We start from the raw sequence: 19,293 nt of genomic DNA on the forward strand, positions 1-19,293 counted from the left end.
TACTTCTTTAGATTGCCAGATCAACTTACTTATTTCTACCTCTTGGTGTCTCACTTATACCTACATGTGATCTTAATCCTAAAGGAATTATTTGCAGTTAACAGAGCTCTGTGGTCTGTGTTCCACATGAAGCCTACTCCTTCAGTCCTGACATAAAGGTTCATATTGTCTGTTACTTGATTTTATGTCAGGCTCACCACTGGGCTTTGTTCTATTAACTTAATTTTAAACTTGAGTCGATATGAAAGGGTAAGGATGGGATCATTCAAGTCATGAAAAAAGAGGCTGTTTACCAAGACCTGATGATCCCACAGAACCAAGACCTTTGGGCCATTTGCATGCAAAGGCATTTAGCAGCTATACATAGCTGACTGAAATGAGACTTAGGAGTTGGGCCTGCAGAGAAAAGACTTCAAGAATCTGCTAAAATGCTGCCTGGGATCATGTGGCATGACTGTAGATAGTAACTCAAGCATGCTAAGGCCTTCCTTGCAGCCTCAGGTAAGTAAAAGAATTGTTCTTTTGGAGCAAGTAATTGGAACCAATTTCTAAGAGGTGGATCTACAATTTAGGACAGTCCATCTTGTTTCCAGTCAATGGACAAACTCCATCATACCTACATCTATTCACCAAGATTAAAATTATTTACTGACAATGAAACAAAAATACATACATATGAGAAAAACTTAAAAGAATATATTCTTCCTCATAATTACTTTTCAGGTAGGTATTTCTTGTTTGAAACTGGTTAGTGGGGATGAATACTGTAAGACTGGTTTTTCTCAATGATGGGCATCTTAACTAAACATTTTATAGAGAACTTCCTTGATCTTTGTTAATAATAATAATAATAATAATAAAAGAATGGGTTCCCAGTTCCTGACAAGAAATGTACAAGTTGCTAAGTATTTATGAGAAAGAAGCAGCAGGGGGTATCTCCCTACCTCCAACTGCATTAGTAGTCTTGATGTTCTGGTTTGTGGGCTTGACTCAGTCTTAAGGACCCAACATAGTTAATAGGTCTATAACCTTAACACCGAGAGTAACCCAATTTTCTATTTTCTTCAGTGGACTTGCAGATATCAAAGATGGATTTTTTAGTCTGGCTGAGGGCTTTAGAGTACTGGTAAGGTATGAGAATGTTCTAGCAAGGAGGAGGGAAGGGAATAATCGCCCAAACACTGCAGAAGGAGGAAAATTTAACATAGAAAAATGAGGACTTTACTGAAGAAACCGAATGAGATGCAGATATCCTGAAAGTTTGACAAATATAAAAGCTCTCAGGTCTTTCTTTGTTTAGGTGAGTAGCACATGATTGTTATTCTATATATTCTGAAAGTGTCAACTGCAGAAGAGGCATTTCTCAGGTTTCCTTGATGAATAACACACTAAGTGGTAACCCTGAGCCTAGAGCTCATGATTAATCCTGAAGGAATAACAGTGATTTTTATTACAATGTCAATTCTACTGGTCCTCAGCTTTAACTACAGAAAAATCCAAAGATCCTGAGATTTGAGAATGCTTGCTAGTTTTTCTTCCTAGATAGTTAGGTGACCTGAAAAAGGAGTATCTTATTCATCCAACTACACCTTGTGTATTTGCAAACAATGGTATTGATTCCCTAAAGTTATATATACAAATCAGCCTTATTAGTCAATGATCAGTTCTATGTACAAGGAGGCAATTAACAAGCTGGCACCAAACCATATAAAACCAAACTCTCAACACTGGAAAGATGCCTAAAGTAGATTCAGGACAACCCTCCCTGGTTCACAAAACGTGTCTACATTTGAATGGTTTCAGGACACCTACCTCAAAATTTAACTGGAACCTAAAATTTAAGTAAGACTTTATTTTTAAATATTGCTATTAAATTTCATGACATCTGGTTTATCATGAAATTAGTGGAAATTTAACATGAATATTTGGTTTCATTTTTTCACCTTCTAGACAACACAGTCTTTATTTTTAAAAACAAAAAGAAAAGGTCATAATGTTAATCATACTACTCTTAGAATGCTCCTGTATGTTAAGCCACTTGGTTTTTTGTTACACAAATATAATATTTAAGTAAAATACAATGCATTATTATTGCAGACATGCAAACTAGTGAATGCCACTAAATAATGTCACGAAGCCTACAGGAAAATATGCTACAAAATTTATTGTTTATAAACTCTGACTTCTTTGATATAAGTATTTTCTATGAGTTATACAGGTAGTTATTTTTTACATAGTGTAAGGCAGCTTATATGACCAACACAGCCTTTGTATTTAAAATATTTTCTCTTTCCTTTTTTTTTTTTTAAGATTTTTTGTTTATTTTATAGAAAGAGAGAGCATGAGCAGGTGGAGCAAAGGGGGAGAAAGAAGTAGAGAAGAGAGAAAAATCTCAAGCAGACTCCCCACTGAACCCCACATGGGGCTCAATCTCACGACCCTGAGATCATGGCCTGAGCTAAGACCAAGAGTTGGATATTAACAAACTGAGCCATTCAGGTGCTCTGTATTCCAAATATTTTCAGTCAACTTCCACTATTATTCATATTTAACAATGTGAACAAGAAACAATACTCGTGTATAAACCACTTTCTTTTCCTGGGTATTTTTGCCAAATTTCCTGTAAATGTGACAATAAGCAAGTAAATGTCTTAGCCATAAAACAGGCATGTGTCTCAGCCTAAATTACCATAGGAGAGCACTAAGTAAAAGAAGAGATTTCAATACCTCTAACAACATTAAAATATTAAGTTCTCAAATAACTATAGTCCACTGGGCACCCACAAGTAAATGAAGGAGTAAGTGGGGGGCCAAACTGCTAATGAACTCAACTTATTTGCTGATGGTAGACCTCAGGTATTTTACGCACTAAGCAGCAATGTATATATTATTAGTTTTGTTTGTAATATCACTATTAATTATAGTGCAGTAAAACTAGATTCATCTCTCAAGTTAATAACAAATATACAAATATAGTTCACACATACAATAACTGTGAAATTGGAATAAAAAGTGTTCTCCACTTTTTTAAGTCATATCATTTTAAAGTTAATGCATACACAGATAATTTCATTAGACATAAACTATATGCATGTATATGTCACTTAAATGTATAAATGTGATCACATTAACTTGTTACTCATATTTTTCAATGCTACCATTCCCCTTTAACAGCTAATTCTATTGAGGTTCAGACATACTAACTGGGTTACTTAGTATTTATAGTGGCTAAGTAATAAAGCCAGATTTGGAACAGAGAACAGATTCTGGCTCATGTTACAGTGCTCTTTCCACTGACACATACTCCCCACAGTTGAGCTTTTAGTGTCATTTATCGTTCATGTTTGCCTCAGGTGCACGAGGAACCTTCTATTATACCAGCGCTTTGGAGAGCACGCCCAGATCATATTTTCCTAATTCATCATTTTGCACGGGAGGCAAGTGAAAGCCAGTAAAGTGAAGAAACTGAAGAAAACCACACAGAGATAATGACAGAACTAGAACTCAAGCCCTGTGCTCTTTGAAATGCTCCCCATAGATGAAGGTAATTTATTTAGAAGATCACAGCTTAGCCTCAGAATGCCATCCCAAGCCCACTTCAGTGGATATATACATATATGGCAATATCTGAAGAGTAGAGTTAATCCAGAGGTAGCCTAACATTTTTTTGGAAATACTTCCCTGAAATGACATCATTAACGTTCTCACACCAAAAACAGTAGCATATTGGAAATCTGGTGTCCTGATGCATCCCAATCAAAGGAGAAAAATGTGATGGAGCAATGAAATACCGTGAGCAGTAGAGCTGTGCTTACCTTCATAAGTCCCACTTTCTAGGAGAGCACCGCTTTTCTCCAATTCCATAAAATCTTCAACGGTGATGAAAATGTAGTCCACTCCAGGGACCTCACCCTCCTTATGTGGCCTTGTGGTGCCTGAATAAGGAAAATTGAAAAACAAAAGAAAGACTCTAAGTGATTTGTTCTGAACTTTAGAAATACCACCACACTTCTGAATATTCAATAACACTTGTTTATACATCCTGCGAGCTGGCAGTTTGCATTTGTCCTTCTGTTTGTTTGGAAACAGAAAATAGCAAGGAGTAAAGATGAAAGTAAGTATACAAAGCATTTTTCTTCATCAAGCTTATAAAGAGTTCATTGCCATGGAATGTGGTTGCATAGATTTTTTTTCCAGTGAAAAATGCAGACCATTGTGCCTTTTTTGAAGGGCGTTTTGAATACTGGGCCAGGAGTCTGCTAGCTCAGGAATTTACATATCTCACTTCTATGAATGAACCTTTATTGTTCTGTAGATTGCCTTGCTATGACATAAAACACAATGGAAAATAGAAATGTTAGCAGCATGTCGATTTATCTTTATATTTTCAAGATCTGTTCCTTTGTGAGGGTACTTTCGGTTTTCATTTGTTAATTTGCACCAAAAAATAACGTATATTTGATATAAAGGAACACAAAATCTTTATTATTACTTAAAAATCAATTAAATAGTTGGAATTGGTGATCATCATAATTGAGGTACAATTATAACGCTAATAATATTTTCCTTCCTTCCCTCCTGCTTGCCTGCCTGCCTTCTTTCCTTCCTGCCTTCCTGCCTTTAGTTCTGATTGGACTGGGAGGTGACATGCTCCAAGGAGCTGCTTCATGGGTCCACCACTCCTGTTCCCTACAGAATGAATGGAGTCTCTGCAGCCAAGGTGACAGAAACATCCACCCAGGGCTCAGTGCGGCTGCACAGGAGAACTCAAGTTTCCAGACCTGCTGTCCAGTTCATGAGGCAGGAATGGAAACAAAGCAAATGGAGACAAAGCAAAGGCTGTCGGTTTGTTTTCTGGCCCACTTCCTTCCCTGAACATGCCTTAAGCTCTTTTCTTTTCCTATGCTGCACAAATAAAACATTTGGTATGATCAGGTTGGAATTTCCATAATGCATATATGCAAATAGTTTACAGAAATACAAAGAGGTCAAATATATAAGTATTAGTACATTGGCAGGCTTCTTCATATTTAAAATTTCCTCCATATTCTCTGTATACTAAAAAAAATTTCTAAACCCTTCAGTTTAATTTTTAGTCTATGAAATCTTTATGAACTAGGCAATGAAAATAGCCAGTTGATTCTCCTTTTGGTCTATTAGGATCAAATCTGAACTCCAAATGAAAGGCATAAACTCACATCAGAATATACAATGTGCTAGGGAAATCGATTTTTGATAAAAATGAATAATTTCCATTGAAAACATATTTTGAAAAAATTTGAAGCATTATTTCCTAAAATTAAATTTTATAACCCTTCTATAGAGGTTGCAAAATAATTTTTTTCCATAATCACATTTAATGACTTTCCCCTAAATCTGTTATTTCATTTTGTTTAACTGAGCTACATTTTGCAGTATTTCCTACTGCTTTTATGCTATAAAATATAAACCTCCCACACCTACTATGCATAATGTTGTCAAATTAATGTTTCTATGAGAATCTTAACTTTCAATATCCTGACTTTTATATGCTTAGCCCTTGTGAATTAAAAGCACATTAACATAGTTTTGGCAATCAATTTGTTTTTGTTTATTTAGAACACACTCTAATCATTAAGAAAAATCACATAACAAAGATTCAATTTTCCTTCCTAATTTATCTGCATATTTCAGAAGGGACACCCTTTGATTAATTAACTGCTTGCAGCATGGTAATGCATTCCTAGCACAATGTGAGCACAGGACCACATGCTTGAAGGCAATTTCCAGGTCTGCTTCTTGACTGGAGTTGCTTACCCATGTTAAACTCTATGTATTTGTGTTTGTGATTTTTAGGGAGACCATCAGTACTCTGGTTCACTGGGGGGGAGCTTTCCATCACTACATTGCACCTGAGGACAATGGGACTGAGCTCCTACATTGGGGATACAGACTTCCAAAGGCTAAATTGCTGTCACGTGTTGCTACGAACCTGTTTGATGCTGGCTGCCTATTTGGACTGGGGGCTCACCTACCCCACTATGGTTCGAAGAAGTTCTACACTATAATCCAAAAGCTGCAATTCCCATCTTCGATACCCATCTCATATCCTCTTTTCGCATTCTCTTTTTATTTATAATATAACCTCCAGTCTCTTGATCTCTTCTAATTTCCCTGGGAATACCAAATACGACTTTATTTGCCTCTCTAAATTCTTTTTTTTTTTTTTAAGATTTTATTTATTTATTTGACGGAGAGAGACAGAACAAGAGAGGGAACACAGACAGGGAGAGTGGGAGAGGGAGAAGTAGGCTTCCCCCTAAGCAGGCAGCCTGATGCAGGGCCCGATCCCAGGACCCTAGGCGCACGACCTGAGCCGAAGGCAGATGTCTAAAGAATTAGCCACCCAGGCACCCTAGCCTCTCTAAATTCTTAGGGGCCAGAAACAACCTAGAATCTTATCTTTCTTTTGGTTCACCTTCACCATTTCCCAACTCTTAATAAGCCCCCAAGTTCAATATCAGCTATTTCACTCATAGTGAAATAGTTGCTAATAGTTCTGTAGTTGCTACAGAAAACCATGAGCATCACTAACAAAGCACCCTACAAATTCAGGTTATCTAATGTCAGTTTAATACTACTGATGCTTGGTAATCTTTTTATACATCTTCCCTCTCTGTCACAATCCCACCATTTCCTAATATTCAATTGCTTTGACTTTCAGCAGAAGACATTAGATCATTCTCTTTTTGGTAAAGTAAGAGATAATCTGGAGTCAAATTCCCTGAAATTTATTAATTTGTACTTTCCTCTTCTGCATTATCTTCACCCTCAACTGGAATCCTCAATCCATCTTACTAAGAATCTCTTCTCTTCTGCCTTCTCGCAGTTTGTTTTTTTCCTTTCTTTTACCTCAGAGTTACATATACAGATATTTTTAAGATTCTACCATTCTACAGCCTTCAGTGTTTAAATAAAAGCATACTGTCATCACCGCTCCCCACACTCTTCCATTTACCCAAAGGTAAAGACTTTCAGCTCTTCTAGCAGATTCTTTCACTTTACTTCCATACATTTAAGTACTTTATTTATGATGTCTCTTGTTTTTACTTTTTCCTTGTATACTTCAGCTATTATTTCCTGACTTACTGGTAGAGCAAATGAGGATTTAGCTCTTTTTTGCTCACACTTCAACACATCACTTTCTCCTTCTTACCTACTCCCATTCTCCCAATAGAACAAACTTGTGTTTAGATTACTATTTGATGTTTACAATAAAAATACGATGTAAATCTATTTCCAGCTGAAACTTATAATGTACTAATTTTCCTTTCTTGCATAATTTTTGTTTACTTTAGACCTAATGTTTCCATTTCCAATTTTCCATAAATTAATAGATAATTTAATTAACTCCCTCCTTGTTGGATAAATTGACTGTCAACATATACAAGCATATGTGATATTTCATCAGGTGTATCCTTTGAAGAAATCACTCCTGGAACCTCTAATCTGCTCCAGTCTGGACTATGTTGTCCAACAACAGAACTGCCATCCCGGGGTCATCCTTCACCACCATCCCGGGAATTCACTCTCCCTCTTCTATGTTGTATGGCTCTCTCTCAGGTCCCATGTCTCTTTTCGTGGTCTATTCCCTTTTTTTTTTTTTTGGCAGAGCACATCTGTCAGAAGCTCTGTATCAAAAGTTACATAGGAACTACATTTTTGAGACTCTGCATGTCTGAAAAAGTTTATTCCATCCTCAAGGTTGGCAAATCTGACTGAGCATATCAGGGAAATACCATAATGAAAGCATATTTTCTCTACCGTGTTCCTCTGTTAATGTCACCACCCTCTTTCTAGCCATGTGTGCTTTGAAACTTTCCCTCAGATAGGTTTAGCTGGAAACAGATTTACATGGTATTATACCATCCTTTGTTCATAAAAGAGGGAAGTGGGGTGACTGGGTGGCTCAGTGGGTTAAGCCTCTGCCTTCAGCTAAGTTCATGATCTCAGCATCCTGGGATTGAGCCCCGCATTGGGCTCTCTGCTCAGCAGGGAGCCTGCTTCCCACCTCTCTTTGCCTGCCTCTCTGCCTACTTGTGATCTCTCTCTGTCAAATAAATAAATAAAATCTTTTTAAAAAATAAAAAATAAAAGAAGGAAGTGGAACCCTGGTGTAACAGAAAGGTTTTCAAAGATGGAATTCAGAACATCTGCATTCTATTTTTGTTTTAATAATTTAGAGATGTTGTTCTGTATTAAAGCATAATTTCAGCTTATTTTTATGTACATTCTACACCCAGGGTGGGACTCTAATTCATAACCCTGAGATCAAGAGTCACATGCTTTTCCAACTGAACCAGCCAAGCACCACCACCTACAGATGGGCAATAGAAAAGATGAAAAGATGCTCAACATCACTCATCACCAGGGAAATATGAATCAAAACTGCAATGAGATAACACCTCACACCTGCCAGAAGGGTTAAAATTAACAACACAAGAAAACAACAGATGTTGACAAAGATGCAGAGAAAGGGGAACCCTCTAACACTGTTGGTGGGAATGCAAACTGGCGCAGCCACTCTGGAAAACAGTATGGAGGTCCTTCAAGAAGTTAATAATAGAGCTACCGTATCACACAGCAATTGTACTAATAGGTATTTACCCAAAGAATACAAAAGTAGTAATTCAAAGGGATACATGCATCCCAATATTGAAAGCAGCATTATCTATAATAGTCAATTAAGGAAATAGTCCAAGTGTCCATCAGTTGATGAGTGGATAAAGAAGATGTAGTACACACATATACAATGGAATATTCCTTAGCCATAAAAAAAAAAGAATGAAATCTTGGCATTTGCAATGACAGGGATGGAGCTAGAGAGTATTATGCCAAACAAAATAAGTCAGTCAGAGAAAAACAAATATCATATGATTTCACTCATATGTGCATTTTTTAAGTAGGGGGACTGGCAGACAAGAGGGAGAGGGAGAAGCAGGCTCCTTGCAGAGCAGGGGAAGCCCGATATGGGGCTTTATCCCAGGATTCCAGGATCAGGACCTGAGCCGAAGGTTGTGGCTCAACCAACTGAGCCACCCAGGCGCCCCCATATGTGGATTTTAAGAAACAAATGAGTAAAAGGAAAAAGAAGAGAGGGCAAACCAAGAAATAGACTTTTTTTTTTAAAGATTTTATTTGTTTATTTATTTATTTATTTGACAGAGAGAGAGAGAGAGAGAGAGCGAAAGAGGGAACACAGGCAGGGGGAGTGGGAGGGAGAAGCAGGCTTCAGGCCCAGCACGGAGCCCAATGCAGGGCTCTCAATCCCAGGACTCTGGGATCATGACCTGAGCTGAAGGCAGATCCTTAATGACTGAGCCACACAGGCGCCCCAAGAAACAGACTCTTAACTATAGAGAACCTCTGCAAACTAATGGTTACCTGAGGGGAGGTGGGTGAGAGAATGGGTGAAATAAGCAATGGGGATTAAAGAATGCGCTTGTGATGAGCACTGGGCGATGTATGGACTATTGAATCACTATACTGTATACCTGAAACTAACATTACACTGTATGCAAACTAATTGGAATTACTTTTTTTTTAATTAAAAACATAAAACATCATTCAGTCGATCATCAGTTGTCATATCCCATGAGGTAAATAATACATATGAAAGAGTATTAGAAAAAGTAAAAACACAAATACTGTGGTAACATGATTGCATTCCTCTTTAGTAATACTAATAGTACTACTAAGAATAATACAATCTAACAGACATCATTGATGTTATCTTATTTTTGGAATCTACTGTAATTAAAGTTTTAAATAATTTCACTCACGCTAACACGTCTTAAAAATAAAAAAGTTCTTATACCTAAAGACTCAGGTTGCCATGGTTGGTTGTTTGGGTTTAAAGAAACATAAGTTGAGGGGTGCCTAAATGGCTCAGTCAGTTAAGCATCTGCAGTTGGCTTAGGTCATGATTCTGGGGTCCTGGGACTGAGATCCAAGTCAGATTCCCTGTTCAGCAAGGAGTCTGCTTCTCTCCTGCCTCTCCCCAAGCTTGTGCACTCTTGCTCTCTCTCTCTCAGGTGAATAAATAAAATCTTTAAAAAGAAAAAAAAAAAGAAAGAAAGAAACCTAAGTTGAGATATAAATCCATTTCCTTTGATTACATGCTAAAATGTGAGACAATGTTTCAATCACTACCTACAGGGGTATTTTGTCTTTTGTTAGGCAGACATTTAGAACCAGTAGAATCTATGGACTAGGTTGCAAGAAGTTTCCTGCCATTTGCTGAATCATCTGAAAAGTGTGAAAGCGCTCATAAAACTTGATTAGTGAGTCATTTAATTTTGCCCACAGGCATAGGACCTTCAACAACAAGAGTCAGAAAGCATGATGTCAGATCTACACGTCCAGGAAGAAAGGATATTAGCTGTTAAATCAATCGGCCCCCAGAAGGAGAAAGCAATTGGCTAAAGAAAAAGAAAGCAATTGGTGATCTACGAACACCCCTTTGGAAAGAAGTAAGATTCCAATAATAAAGCAAATAGCGTGAAATGTGATGAAGTATTGTACGATGGGAATCTGAACCTAAGGTAATTAATATCTAGGCTGGAGGAATAGTTAAGCTGAATTTCCTGAAGCAGTTAGTTACCTCATTTTTGTGCTGAAATAATTATACTTTCCCAACTCAAAGGATTATGAATCGAGAGGTGACAGTGAAGCAACACTCACCAGTAACAACAAGTTATCCCCCAGCATTAGGAATAGGGCAGAAGCAAGGCAGGATAAAAGAGGAAGTACAGGTAATTCACCATAGAGCTAAAAGGTGAAGCTCATCTTTTAATTGTCTTCTATATTTGGTTGGGACTTTCCTTAATAGTGTTTAGATAAGTCCAAAGTAAATTTTATTACCCAGAATATGGTTTATAGACTTCATTCTCTGTCTCCTGGACCACTCTTCCAAAAGCAAAATAAACAGGAAGGGAATGAAGGAAATGCTACCAAATCGAGTCTTTGCTCTATCTTCTACTGCCTCATTTCTTAAAAAACTTACTTCGTAATTACTAAATTAAGTACTGTATGAATAACACCCCCTTCATGAGTTAATAAAAGCATATTGCATTTTGGCTCAAAAGACATGTCTGAAGAGAATGAATGCTCCCAAACGGTTTGCACACACAGTGAAGCACATCAAGGCCACTGGTCATTTTGTCACCATCGCAAGTGGGGGTGCCAAATGAATTTTTTTTAATTAATATTCTACTTTTTAAATGAAGGAACATTGCTCCTTTTGTCTTATGAAGGAAAGAGCAAGATGTTTGTGGTACATATAACTGAAGCACATTTTGCCTCAGCCTTCTGACATATTCTAATTCTAGTAAAGTGCTTTAAAAAGGAGTTACTGGATTATAGAAAAGTATTACTACCTAGGTGATGGTCAGTGCAGTCATTTATTGTAATCTATTTTGGCATACTAAAAGTAATACAGTGTCCATTGCACTGTAGGCACCCAGTACACACTTGCTAAAGAAATGGACTTGGAATCAATCATTATCAGTCAATGTGTTCTAAGCAGATGGGTCACTGTGTGAGAATCTGAGAAAATGAATTATTTTCTTAAGCATGTTTCTGAATACATTTTCTCTTTATTCCTGGCGTTTCTCAACTGCAAGCTGAAGAAAATATATCTTGACAGCTACAGTGACTTCCTCTGGATTCAACCTTTAATTAACTTACTCTTAGATTTCTGAAGACACTTCTTTAGTTTGTCAGTTACTCATTAGCAAGTGTGAACACTATCACCAGATTTGTATGTGTGTTTCTAATAAAAAACATTCAGGAGATTCCTTGGCCAATGCCTCTAATCAATTTTTATGTAACCTGCTTAAATCTTGGGTTTTATTACATTCATTTTCAATCATATTAAAGTCCAGAAGTATGATTTTATATAAACACAGAGCTAAAGTTAGCAAGGCAAATTACACAGTCTGGGGTCACTAAATCCTGTGTGATAGATTATAAAGCAATGTGCAGTTTATAGATTTCTTATTGGCTGATGGGAGGGTTGAGTTAAGGTCAAAAAGCAAACCTGCAATTTGGTTCAATTAATCACCTGTTACTATAAGAAGTATTTACTGCCTCAAGAAAACATTCTGCATATTTTATGAAATACTAAGTATTTGACAAATCCATTTGCAAAATACCAATAGTAACTTTGACTTGTCTTCTTAACATTGCACTGCTCTAAACCTCAAGAATTATTTCAAAACTCTCTTAGCCTCTAAAATAGCATGCTGCCAACTATTGTTTAAAGTTGAATTGGCATAGCTAATTATGTTCTATATTTTTCAGACACAGAAGTTTTTGAAGAAGAAACTTCTCCTTGGATATATCTGGATATAAAGTTCAGACTAATGTCCCATACAGCACCAATTACTGTTTTGCATCTTAACAGTTTGGACTGAGGCAGTATCATACCCAAACAAATGGTTCTGAAAGGTTCTAGGATACATCAGAATGACATGCAGAATCATTAATTCATTCATATTTTGTTGTTCATATCTTGGGTGGCATTCATATTTTGTTGTTCATATCTTGGGTGGCACTGAAGAATTTAAATTTCTAACAAGTTTCCAGGTATGGATGCTGCTAGTCTAGAGACAGTGATTCTTATTTTATTGTTCATATCTTGGGTGGCACTGGAGAATTTAAATTTCTAACAAGTTTCCAGGTATGGATGCTGCTAGTCTAGAGACAGTGATTCTAGAATCACCGCTCTAACCTCACTCTGATCTCTGGAAACCCAAACTAAAAGCAATACAAAACTTTATTATTCATTTAACTACAGCAACTCACAAACTATGTGGTTCATGACCTTAGCATTCACCTTAGAGTAATCAATAGCCATGCTGTGGGTTCAGAGGAAACAAGCCATTCTTCATTTGTTGGTATATAGGTGAACAGTCATAAGAGGTATCCTGGAGCCCTGCAACGCTCTCTTACTGCTTCTGCACATTGCTTTTCCTTAGGTGTCTTAAAAGTTAATTGAATTTGGCAGGTAATAGACAAATCCCCATCTATGTTTGTTTATGAATAACTTTCATTATAATTGGAAGTAATATAAACCATCTTGGTCAAACATACACAACAATATGGTTTAAATCCTGAAAGACACAGGAGGCTTGAATGTGGCTCTCCAGGAGTGGTAAATGATAATACAGCAAAAACAATTATCTGATGCGGAAGATTTCTTGTATTAAGAAAATATTACAGTAGTAATTAGAAAAAAGAATACACAAATGAAAACTTTGGGGATCTCCAACAAGCAAGACAAAATAACATCTTACTATTTCTCTATGTCAAGGTATCTGATTCACTAAATGTTAAATTAAAGCTTGCCTACAACTATACTAATCAGACGCAATCAGGGGATGGGTAACAGGCATTGTGAAATTGGTAAAGCTCTCTGTTGGAACAAATTATTTAGAAAAGTATATCCTTTCATCAATTCCATGATTTCACTTATAGAAGTATATTCCTGGTGTAAACACTAGAGAAAACAAGGGGTAGAGGTGAGAAATATCTTTCAAAACTCAAAGTTTATCTTATTGTCCCTATCACTTGAACTCAGAACCCATGATACTAAGAAAGATAAACAATGTTTATGTAACATCATGTGTCAAGTATGTGCAAATAAGAAATATATGTTATTAAGGACACCTGGATAACACAGTCAGTTAAATGTCCAACTCTTGGTTTCATCTCAGGGCACGCTCGCAGGGCTTGGGATCAAGCCCTGCGTGGGGGGTCTGCACTGAGAGGGGAGTCTGTTTAAGACTCTATCTCCCTCAACCTCTTACCCCCACACCAGCTCTCTCTAAAATAAATCAATATGTCTTTAAAATAATACACATATATTATTTTTAAAAGATAAGCCATGTTTGGAGTGATTATTTTTGAAGCTGATACACCCATATTTTCAATTTTAAGGCTCCTACACTCAATGATCATAATTATTGACAGTACCAAGACATCACTGACTGCTGATACACAAGAATCTGCACACTGGGGAAATGCTAGAGCAATGGGAATGATTTCATAATTGCATAGAATTTGAATTATCACTACTTTGGTGACAAAGAGTTCAATAACCTGAACGTTATCCATTCCTTCACAACAAAGTCCATCTTCTCCACCCAGTGGCTTGCTGAGAGAACTTTAGCTGCACAATTACCTTTTCCACCTAAGCTCTGCCTTTATCTCACTTGCATTTACAGTCTAGAATAATCCACTGTTCATGGATACAAAGATATTACAAGATAAAATGATTCACCCAAGGGGGGTCCTGGGTGGCTCATTTGTTAAGCATCTGCCTTCAGCTCAGGTCATGATCCCATGGTCCTGGGATTGAGCCCAGCATCAGGCTCCCTGCTCAATGGGGGGCCTGCTTCCCCCTCTCCACCCACCCCCCACCCTCCGCCCCCGCCCATTGCTTGTGTTCCTGCTCTCCCTATCTGTCATATAAATAAATAAAATCTTAAAAAAAAAAAAAAAGACTCAACCAAGTAAAACCAGATTCCTAAACATTTATATTCTTGGTTTCTGATCCATTCTTATAATATATAAAGGGACAGGATAAAGGGACATTGCAGTCTCACTCATAAAATATAGTAGCAAACCATAATCTCAAGGTTCTTAAATTAACTATTAATTTCCTGAAATTTTTAAGAGAATGAAAGAAGGTGCATGCCCCTTTTGTTATCAATTAATTCAGTTTTGAACTTTTGATTTTAATTCTTCAATATTTAATTTAGATATGTTCTATATCTGGCATTCTATAGGATTAATAAAAAGAGGTTTTTGATTCCCTAATTTATTATTTAACAGATAATGTTTCAAGATTACATACTGAGCTAAAAGAAAAGAAAGATCAGTGACTTTTTATAGAAACAATATATATTTAGTTTGAAGCTTTTATACTCTCCTCATGTAAAATTAATTTGGGCCAGAACTAAACTCAGATACCGCCAGCCCTCTGAGCAATGCAGAGACACTCTATTCTTTGACCTTCATTGCACAGAAGGTTTAGTGGATCATAACTTTATCGTTTTATCTCTATTAGAATCTTGCAATGACATTAACTTTTACTATCACCATATGTCTCTATGGCATTCTATATTCTGAAATGCCCAAAGTCGATGATAGAATACAGAGTCTACAGAATACCAGAAAATCCAGAAGAAGGTAGTAAGAAGGCAGTTAATTATTCAGGGATTTCAAAACATGCGAACGCTTTTCAGATTATATGGCGCAAGTCAAATATTTGAGTGATCACCTTTTATTTATTGAGATTCTCAAGTATACCCATGTCAAATTATCACGGAGGAAAGGCAAGAATAAGGGAAGGAAAGAGAAAGGAAATATAATGGGTACATACTAGGTACCCTAGGTGAGATGCTTTCATTCTTGTTGAAATCCTGAGTTAGAGAATCCTCTGTGCATCTGGTTTATGTTCACAGTAGTCACTATTGTATGAGTTGATAGTTTATCACATTTTTTCTTATTGATGGAAAACAGAACAAGAAATTCATAGCTCGGTTTCATATTTTACACATATATAACATATATAAATAAATATATAATTAAATAAATATAGAAATATATATGTATATAAAACTATGGAATACTGTAACAGAATATTGTAACAGAAATATACTCAATCACAGCTGATGGGCCCTTAATTTCAAACTCCTATCAGTGATCAGTCATGTGTAGAAAACATCTGCTTGTATCTTGGGGCAAATGTCACCACTCAGGCTCTCATGATAGCAGGCCAGCCAGTCAATGATGTGTTGTAAGGCTGACTCCTCAAGAAACTGAATAATAAATAAATCATTTGATCAAATAAAATAATAAAAAAGAAAACACAAGTACCTAGCTTTTTCTTCAGCCAGCAGACAATTTGTGCCTCTGAAGGTTAAAAAAGGGACGGTGGGATGGCACAGAATACTGTTTCTGTCTTTTTAAGACTTAAACATCAGACATGCAGTCAGCAGCCCTGTAGCCTAGATCTATGTGATCCTTTGATTTGAAGAACAGGACGATGCTGTTTCTGGGCAATTATCATAGTCCCCAGAACACTGTGGTCTTCCCTCCAGGAAACCATGTTCCCTTTTTCATTGGACAGCAAATTAAAAGTGAAACGTGGCAGAGGGATATGTACTGGGTGCTGTCCAATAATCATTTTTGACCTTTGTTGGAGATTTTTACATAAAAATACCAGAACAAAACCATTTGGTAACAAACATCTTTGGCTCTATAGACTTTCAGACCAGTATTTCTGAGGGTTGCAATTATCAGGAAAGATTAAGAGAAGTTTTAGGAGTTAAGAATACAAAATAAAATTTTAAGGGAATTTCAAAAGAATGCAGTCAAGGCCCTTAACAGCACTAGATACTGAATTAATAGTGAATTACCAAAATAAATATTAGAATCTTTGGAGAAAATACTTGTGATTTTAGATAGATCCTTCCCTCCTTTATAGAGAATAAGAAAACAAGGTTACCAGCCAGGATTAATTGAGACAAAGTGCAAAAGAGAGACAACCCCATCAGTCCAGCAGCTGACTCAGAAACCTACCCAAAAGTACCATGAAAAATTGGAGAGCTAATCTGTAATGTGATAGTTCTCAGATTTTCAAACCCAACTATTAAGGACTGTCCTCTAGAAGAAGGGACAAAGGGTCTGGTATTTGAGAAAACTAGAGAAGCAAATGATGACCAACTAGACTGCTGGACATGAACAAATCTGTATCAAAATCAGCAATGTGTGTATATTTAACACAGCAGAACAAAGTTAAGTAGCTTTTTATCTCCCGAAACTGCAACAATTTCTTTGGGCTTTGCCAGCCATACTCTCTGTGGCAACTTCTAAACTCTGCCATTATAAATGCAAGGAGCCACAGATAATAAATAAATGAGTGAGCACAGGTGTTTTCCAATAAAACTTTATTTTCAAGACAGTGGGCTGAATTTGATCTGCAAGGCATAGCCTATCTACCCCTTGAAGTTTTCAATCCTTTGTGTCTTGATGCTCTTCTATCCTAGATTTGTATTTGTAAACCAACAAGATGCAACTCAAATGTCAGCATTTGAATTCTCAATATTCAGGAAAATATGAACCTTTCTGATGGCATGGCCAGTATTAAGTGTAATATTTCACATATATGTACAGTTTTCCTGTGAAGTTTTTAAAACATTACGAGCCAGATAGATTTCTAAATACAAAGAATCAAAAAAGGGGAAAAAAATCTCTGAGAAAGGCACATAGATATTTGGCTCTCAAGAAGGAAGACAAACTATCCTTAAGTGATCTTTAAACTAATCTGAAGGCATAACTGCAAGAGGAACTATGCATTTTCTGGCGCTGCAGCACAAGTAGAAATACATCTATTTCTATAGGTAAAGTTGTAAATGAACTTCTCCATGCTGGACATATTGGACTGAGGATGCACATTTGGGTGAAAAACAATGGTATCTTGTTAACCTTGCTGTAAATTTGAAGTATAATAGAAATATTTCTGCAGACTATGTAATTCAGTAGACATTTAATACAGGTATGAAGTATTGAGACTCTAAGTAGTTTTAAACTTTGCATGTAAATTTTATCATGTTGTGTTTGTAATACCCTATATGTAAGCTACATGTCTCCCATGCAAACTGTTTCATATTATTTCTAGGAGGAAGCAATGGTCACATTCACATTATATATTTGATAAGAAAATTGTTATTATCTGATATAAAGATTAGCAATTACATCATAAAGTTGTATGTGAAAAATATACAAATGCAGGTAAGCTTTAAATTTAGGACCAGAAAACTAGCATAATATATGAAAATAAGACAAAGAAAAAAGGGAATTATCTTGGGTTAAGCAATTCAAGATATTTGATTCTGCACTGAATTCCAGTACATATTGAAAATAACTTAGCTAGAGGGCTTTCTCTAGCTGAAACAGTGTGCTAACTTTTAATATATTCAGCAATACATTTTTGAAAACTGTTTTTTGTACAAACTTATCCTTTATCCACATGTATATGAAATGCTTGAGAGGGGCCTCTGCCTTCTGCTCAGGTCATGATCCCAGGATCATGGGATCGAGCCCTGCATCCGGCTCTCTGTTTGGCAGGGAGACTGCTTCCCCGTCTCTCTGCCTGCCTCTCTGTCTACTTGTGATCTTTCTCCCTCTGTCAAATAAATAAATAAAATCTTTAAAAAAAATGTTTGAGAATGAGTGTTATCTACTTGAAAAAAGAAAAAAGACAAAAGACACGCCGGATAAATATAGCAAAGTTAGGTATTATATGAGAAGTTTATATGTGTAAATAATACCAGTAAGAGCTAATATTTATTGAATCCTAACCTTAGTGAGGCACTGTACTCTGCTCTTTGCATGCATAGCTCTTTAACTTCTCATAACAACTCCATAAGATGAGTAGCATTCTACCCATTTTAAGTAACTTGCCCAAGCCATAGGACTGGTAAGTGGCCAAGTCAGGATTCAAACCCAGTCAGCCAGGTTCCTAAATAATAGGGTACTCCATTCTCCTGCATGAAATGTTCTATATAGATATTGTCATGAGAAATGGATTTGAACAGAGGGTCAGAGTGGTGGGGAGTGTTTTGGGTGAATGGGAGATAAGAAGCCATCATTCAGCAGACATTCAGATCAACAGTTCTGCCAGGAGAGCATAAGGAAACCATGAGTCAAATATCCTATGGAGAAGTAGGGGGAAGAAAGGCATTCTCTAAACTGTTACTGAGTTAGGGTAAGGACATTGAGGAAGATAATATGGAACTATGAGAAAGTAGCTGGGGAGCACAAAGGAGAGAAATCTTTGGAAGAAAAGCTCAAATTTGCAAAACTGAAAAGCTACAAACATTTTAAAGGAAACATAATAGAACTTCGAGCAGAAGAAAAAGCAGTAATTTCCTAAAACTAAAGAAATTGCAAAATATTAAGAACCAGATGAAGTTTTACTCGTTCAGAGCTTATCTGCCTTTTACAAATCATATTACAAAAATTTCAACAAATATGTTTTTTGGTGCCTACACTGGCTGCCAGCAAGACCAAAGAAAAAGAAAAGAAAAAAAAATCATCATTAGTGAAGCTTCAAGTTATTAAGATATAGACAACCACAGCCTCCTATATAACAATTATTTCAAAATAGCACTGAAAATGGTGAATATAAACAATATATATATTTTTTACATAAAATATATTTTTAAGGGGCACCTGGGTGGC

The 19,293-nt window shown here is 36.4% G+C and overlaps 1 protein-coding gene across 5 annotated transcripts in view; it reads right to left on the reverse strand.

Annotated features, from left to right (window-relative positions):
• MAGI2 (membrane associated guanylate kinase, WW and PDZ domain containing 2) overlaps positions 1-19,293 on the reverse strand; it is a 1,343,119-nt gene that overhangs the window by 582,890 nt on the left and 740,936 nt on the right. For all 5 annotated transcript variants that reach the window (XM_045089715.1, XM_045089714.1, XM_045089718.1 and 2 more), the window contains one exon: positions 3,816-3,935. In XM_045089715.1, the coding sequence (XP_044945650.1) occupies positions 3,816-3,935 (120 nt within the window). The remainder of the gene's footprint in view (positions 1-3,815; positions 3,936-19,293) is intronic.

Source organism: Mustela putorius, unplaced genomic scaffold, assembly GCF_011764305.1.
Source record: "Mustela putorius furo isolate JIRA1106 unplaced genomic scaffold, ASM1176430v1.1 tig00003845_pilon_pilon_pilon, whole genome shotgun sequence".
NCBI lineage: Eukaryota > Metazoa > Chordata > Mammalia > Carnivora > Mustelidae > Mustela > Mustela putorius.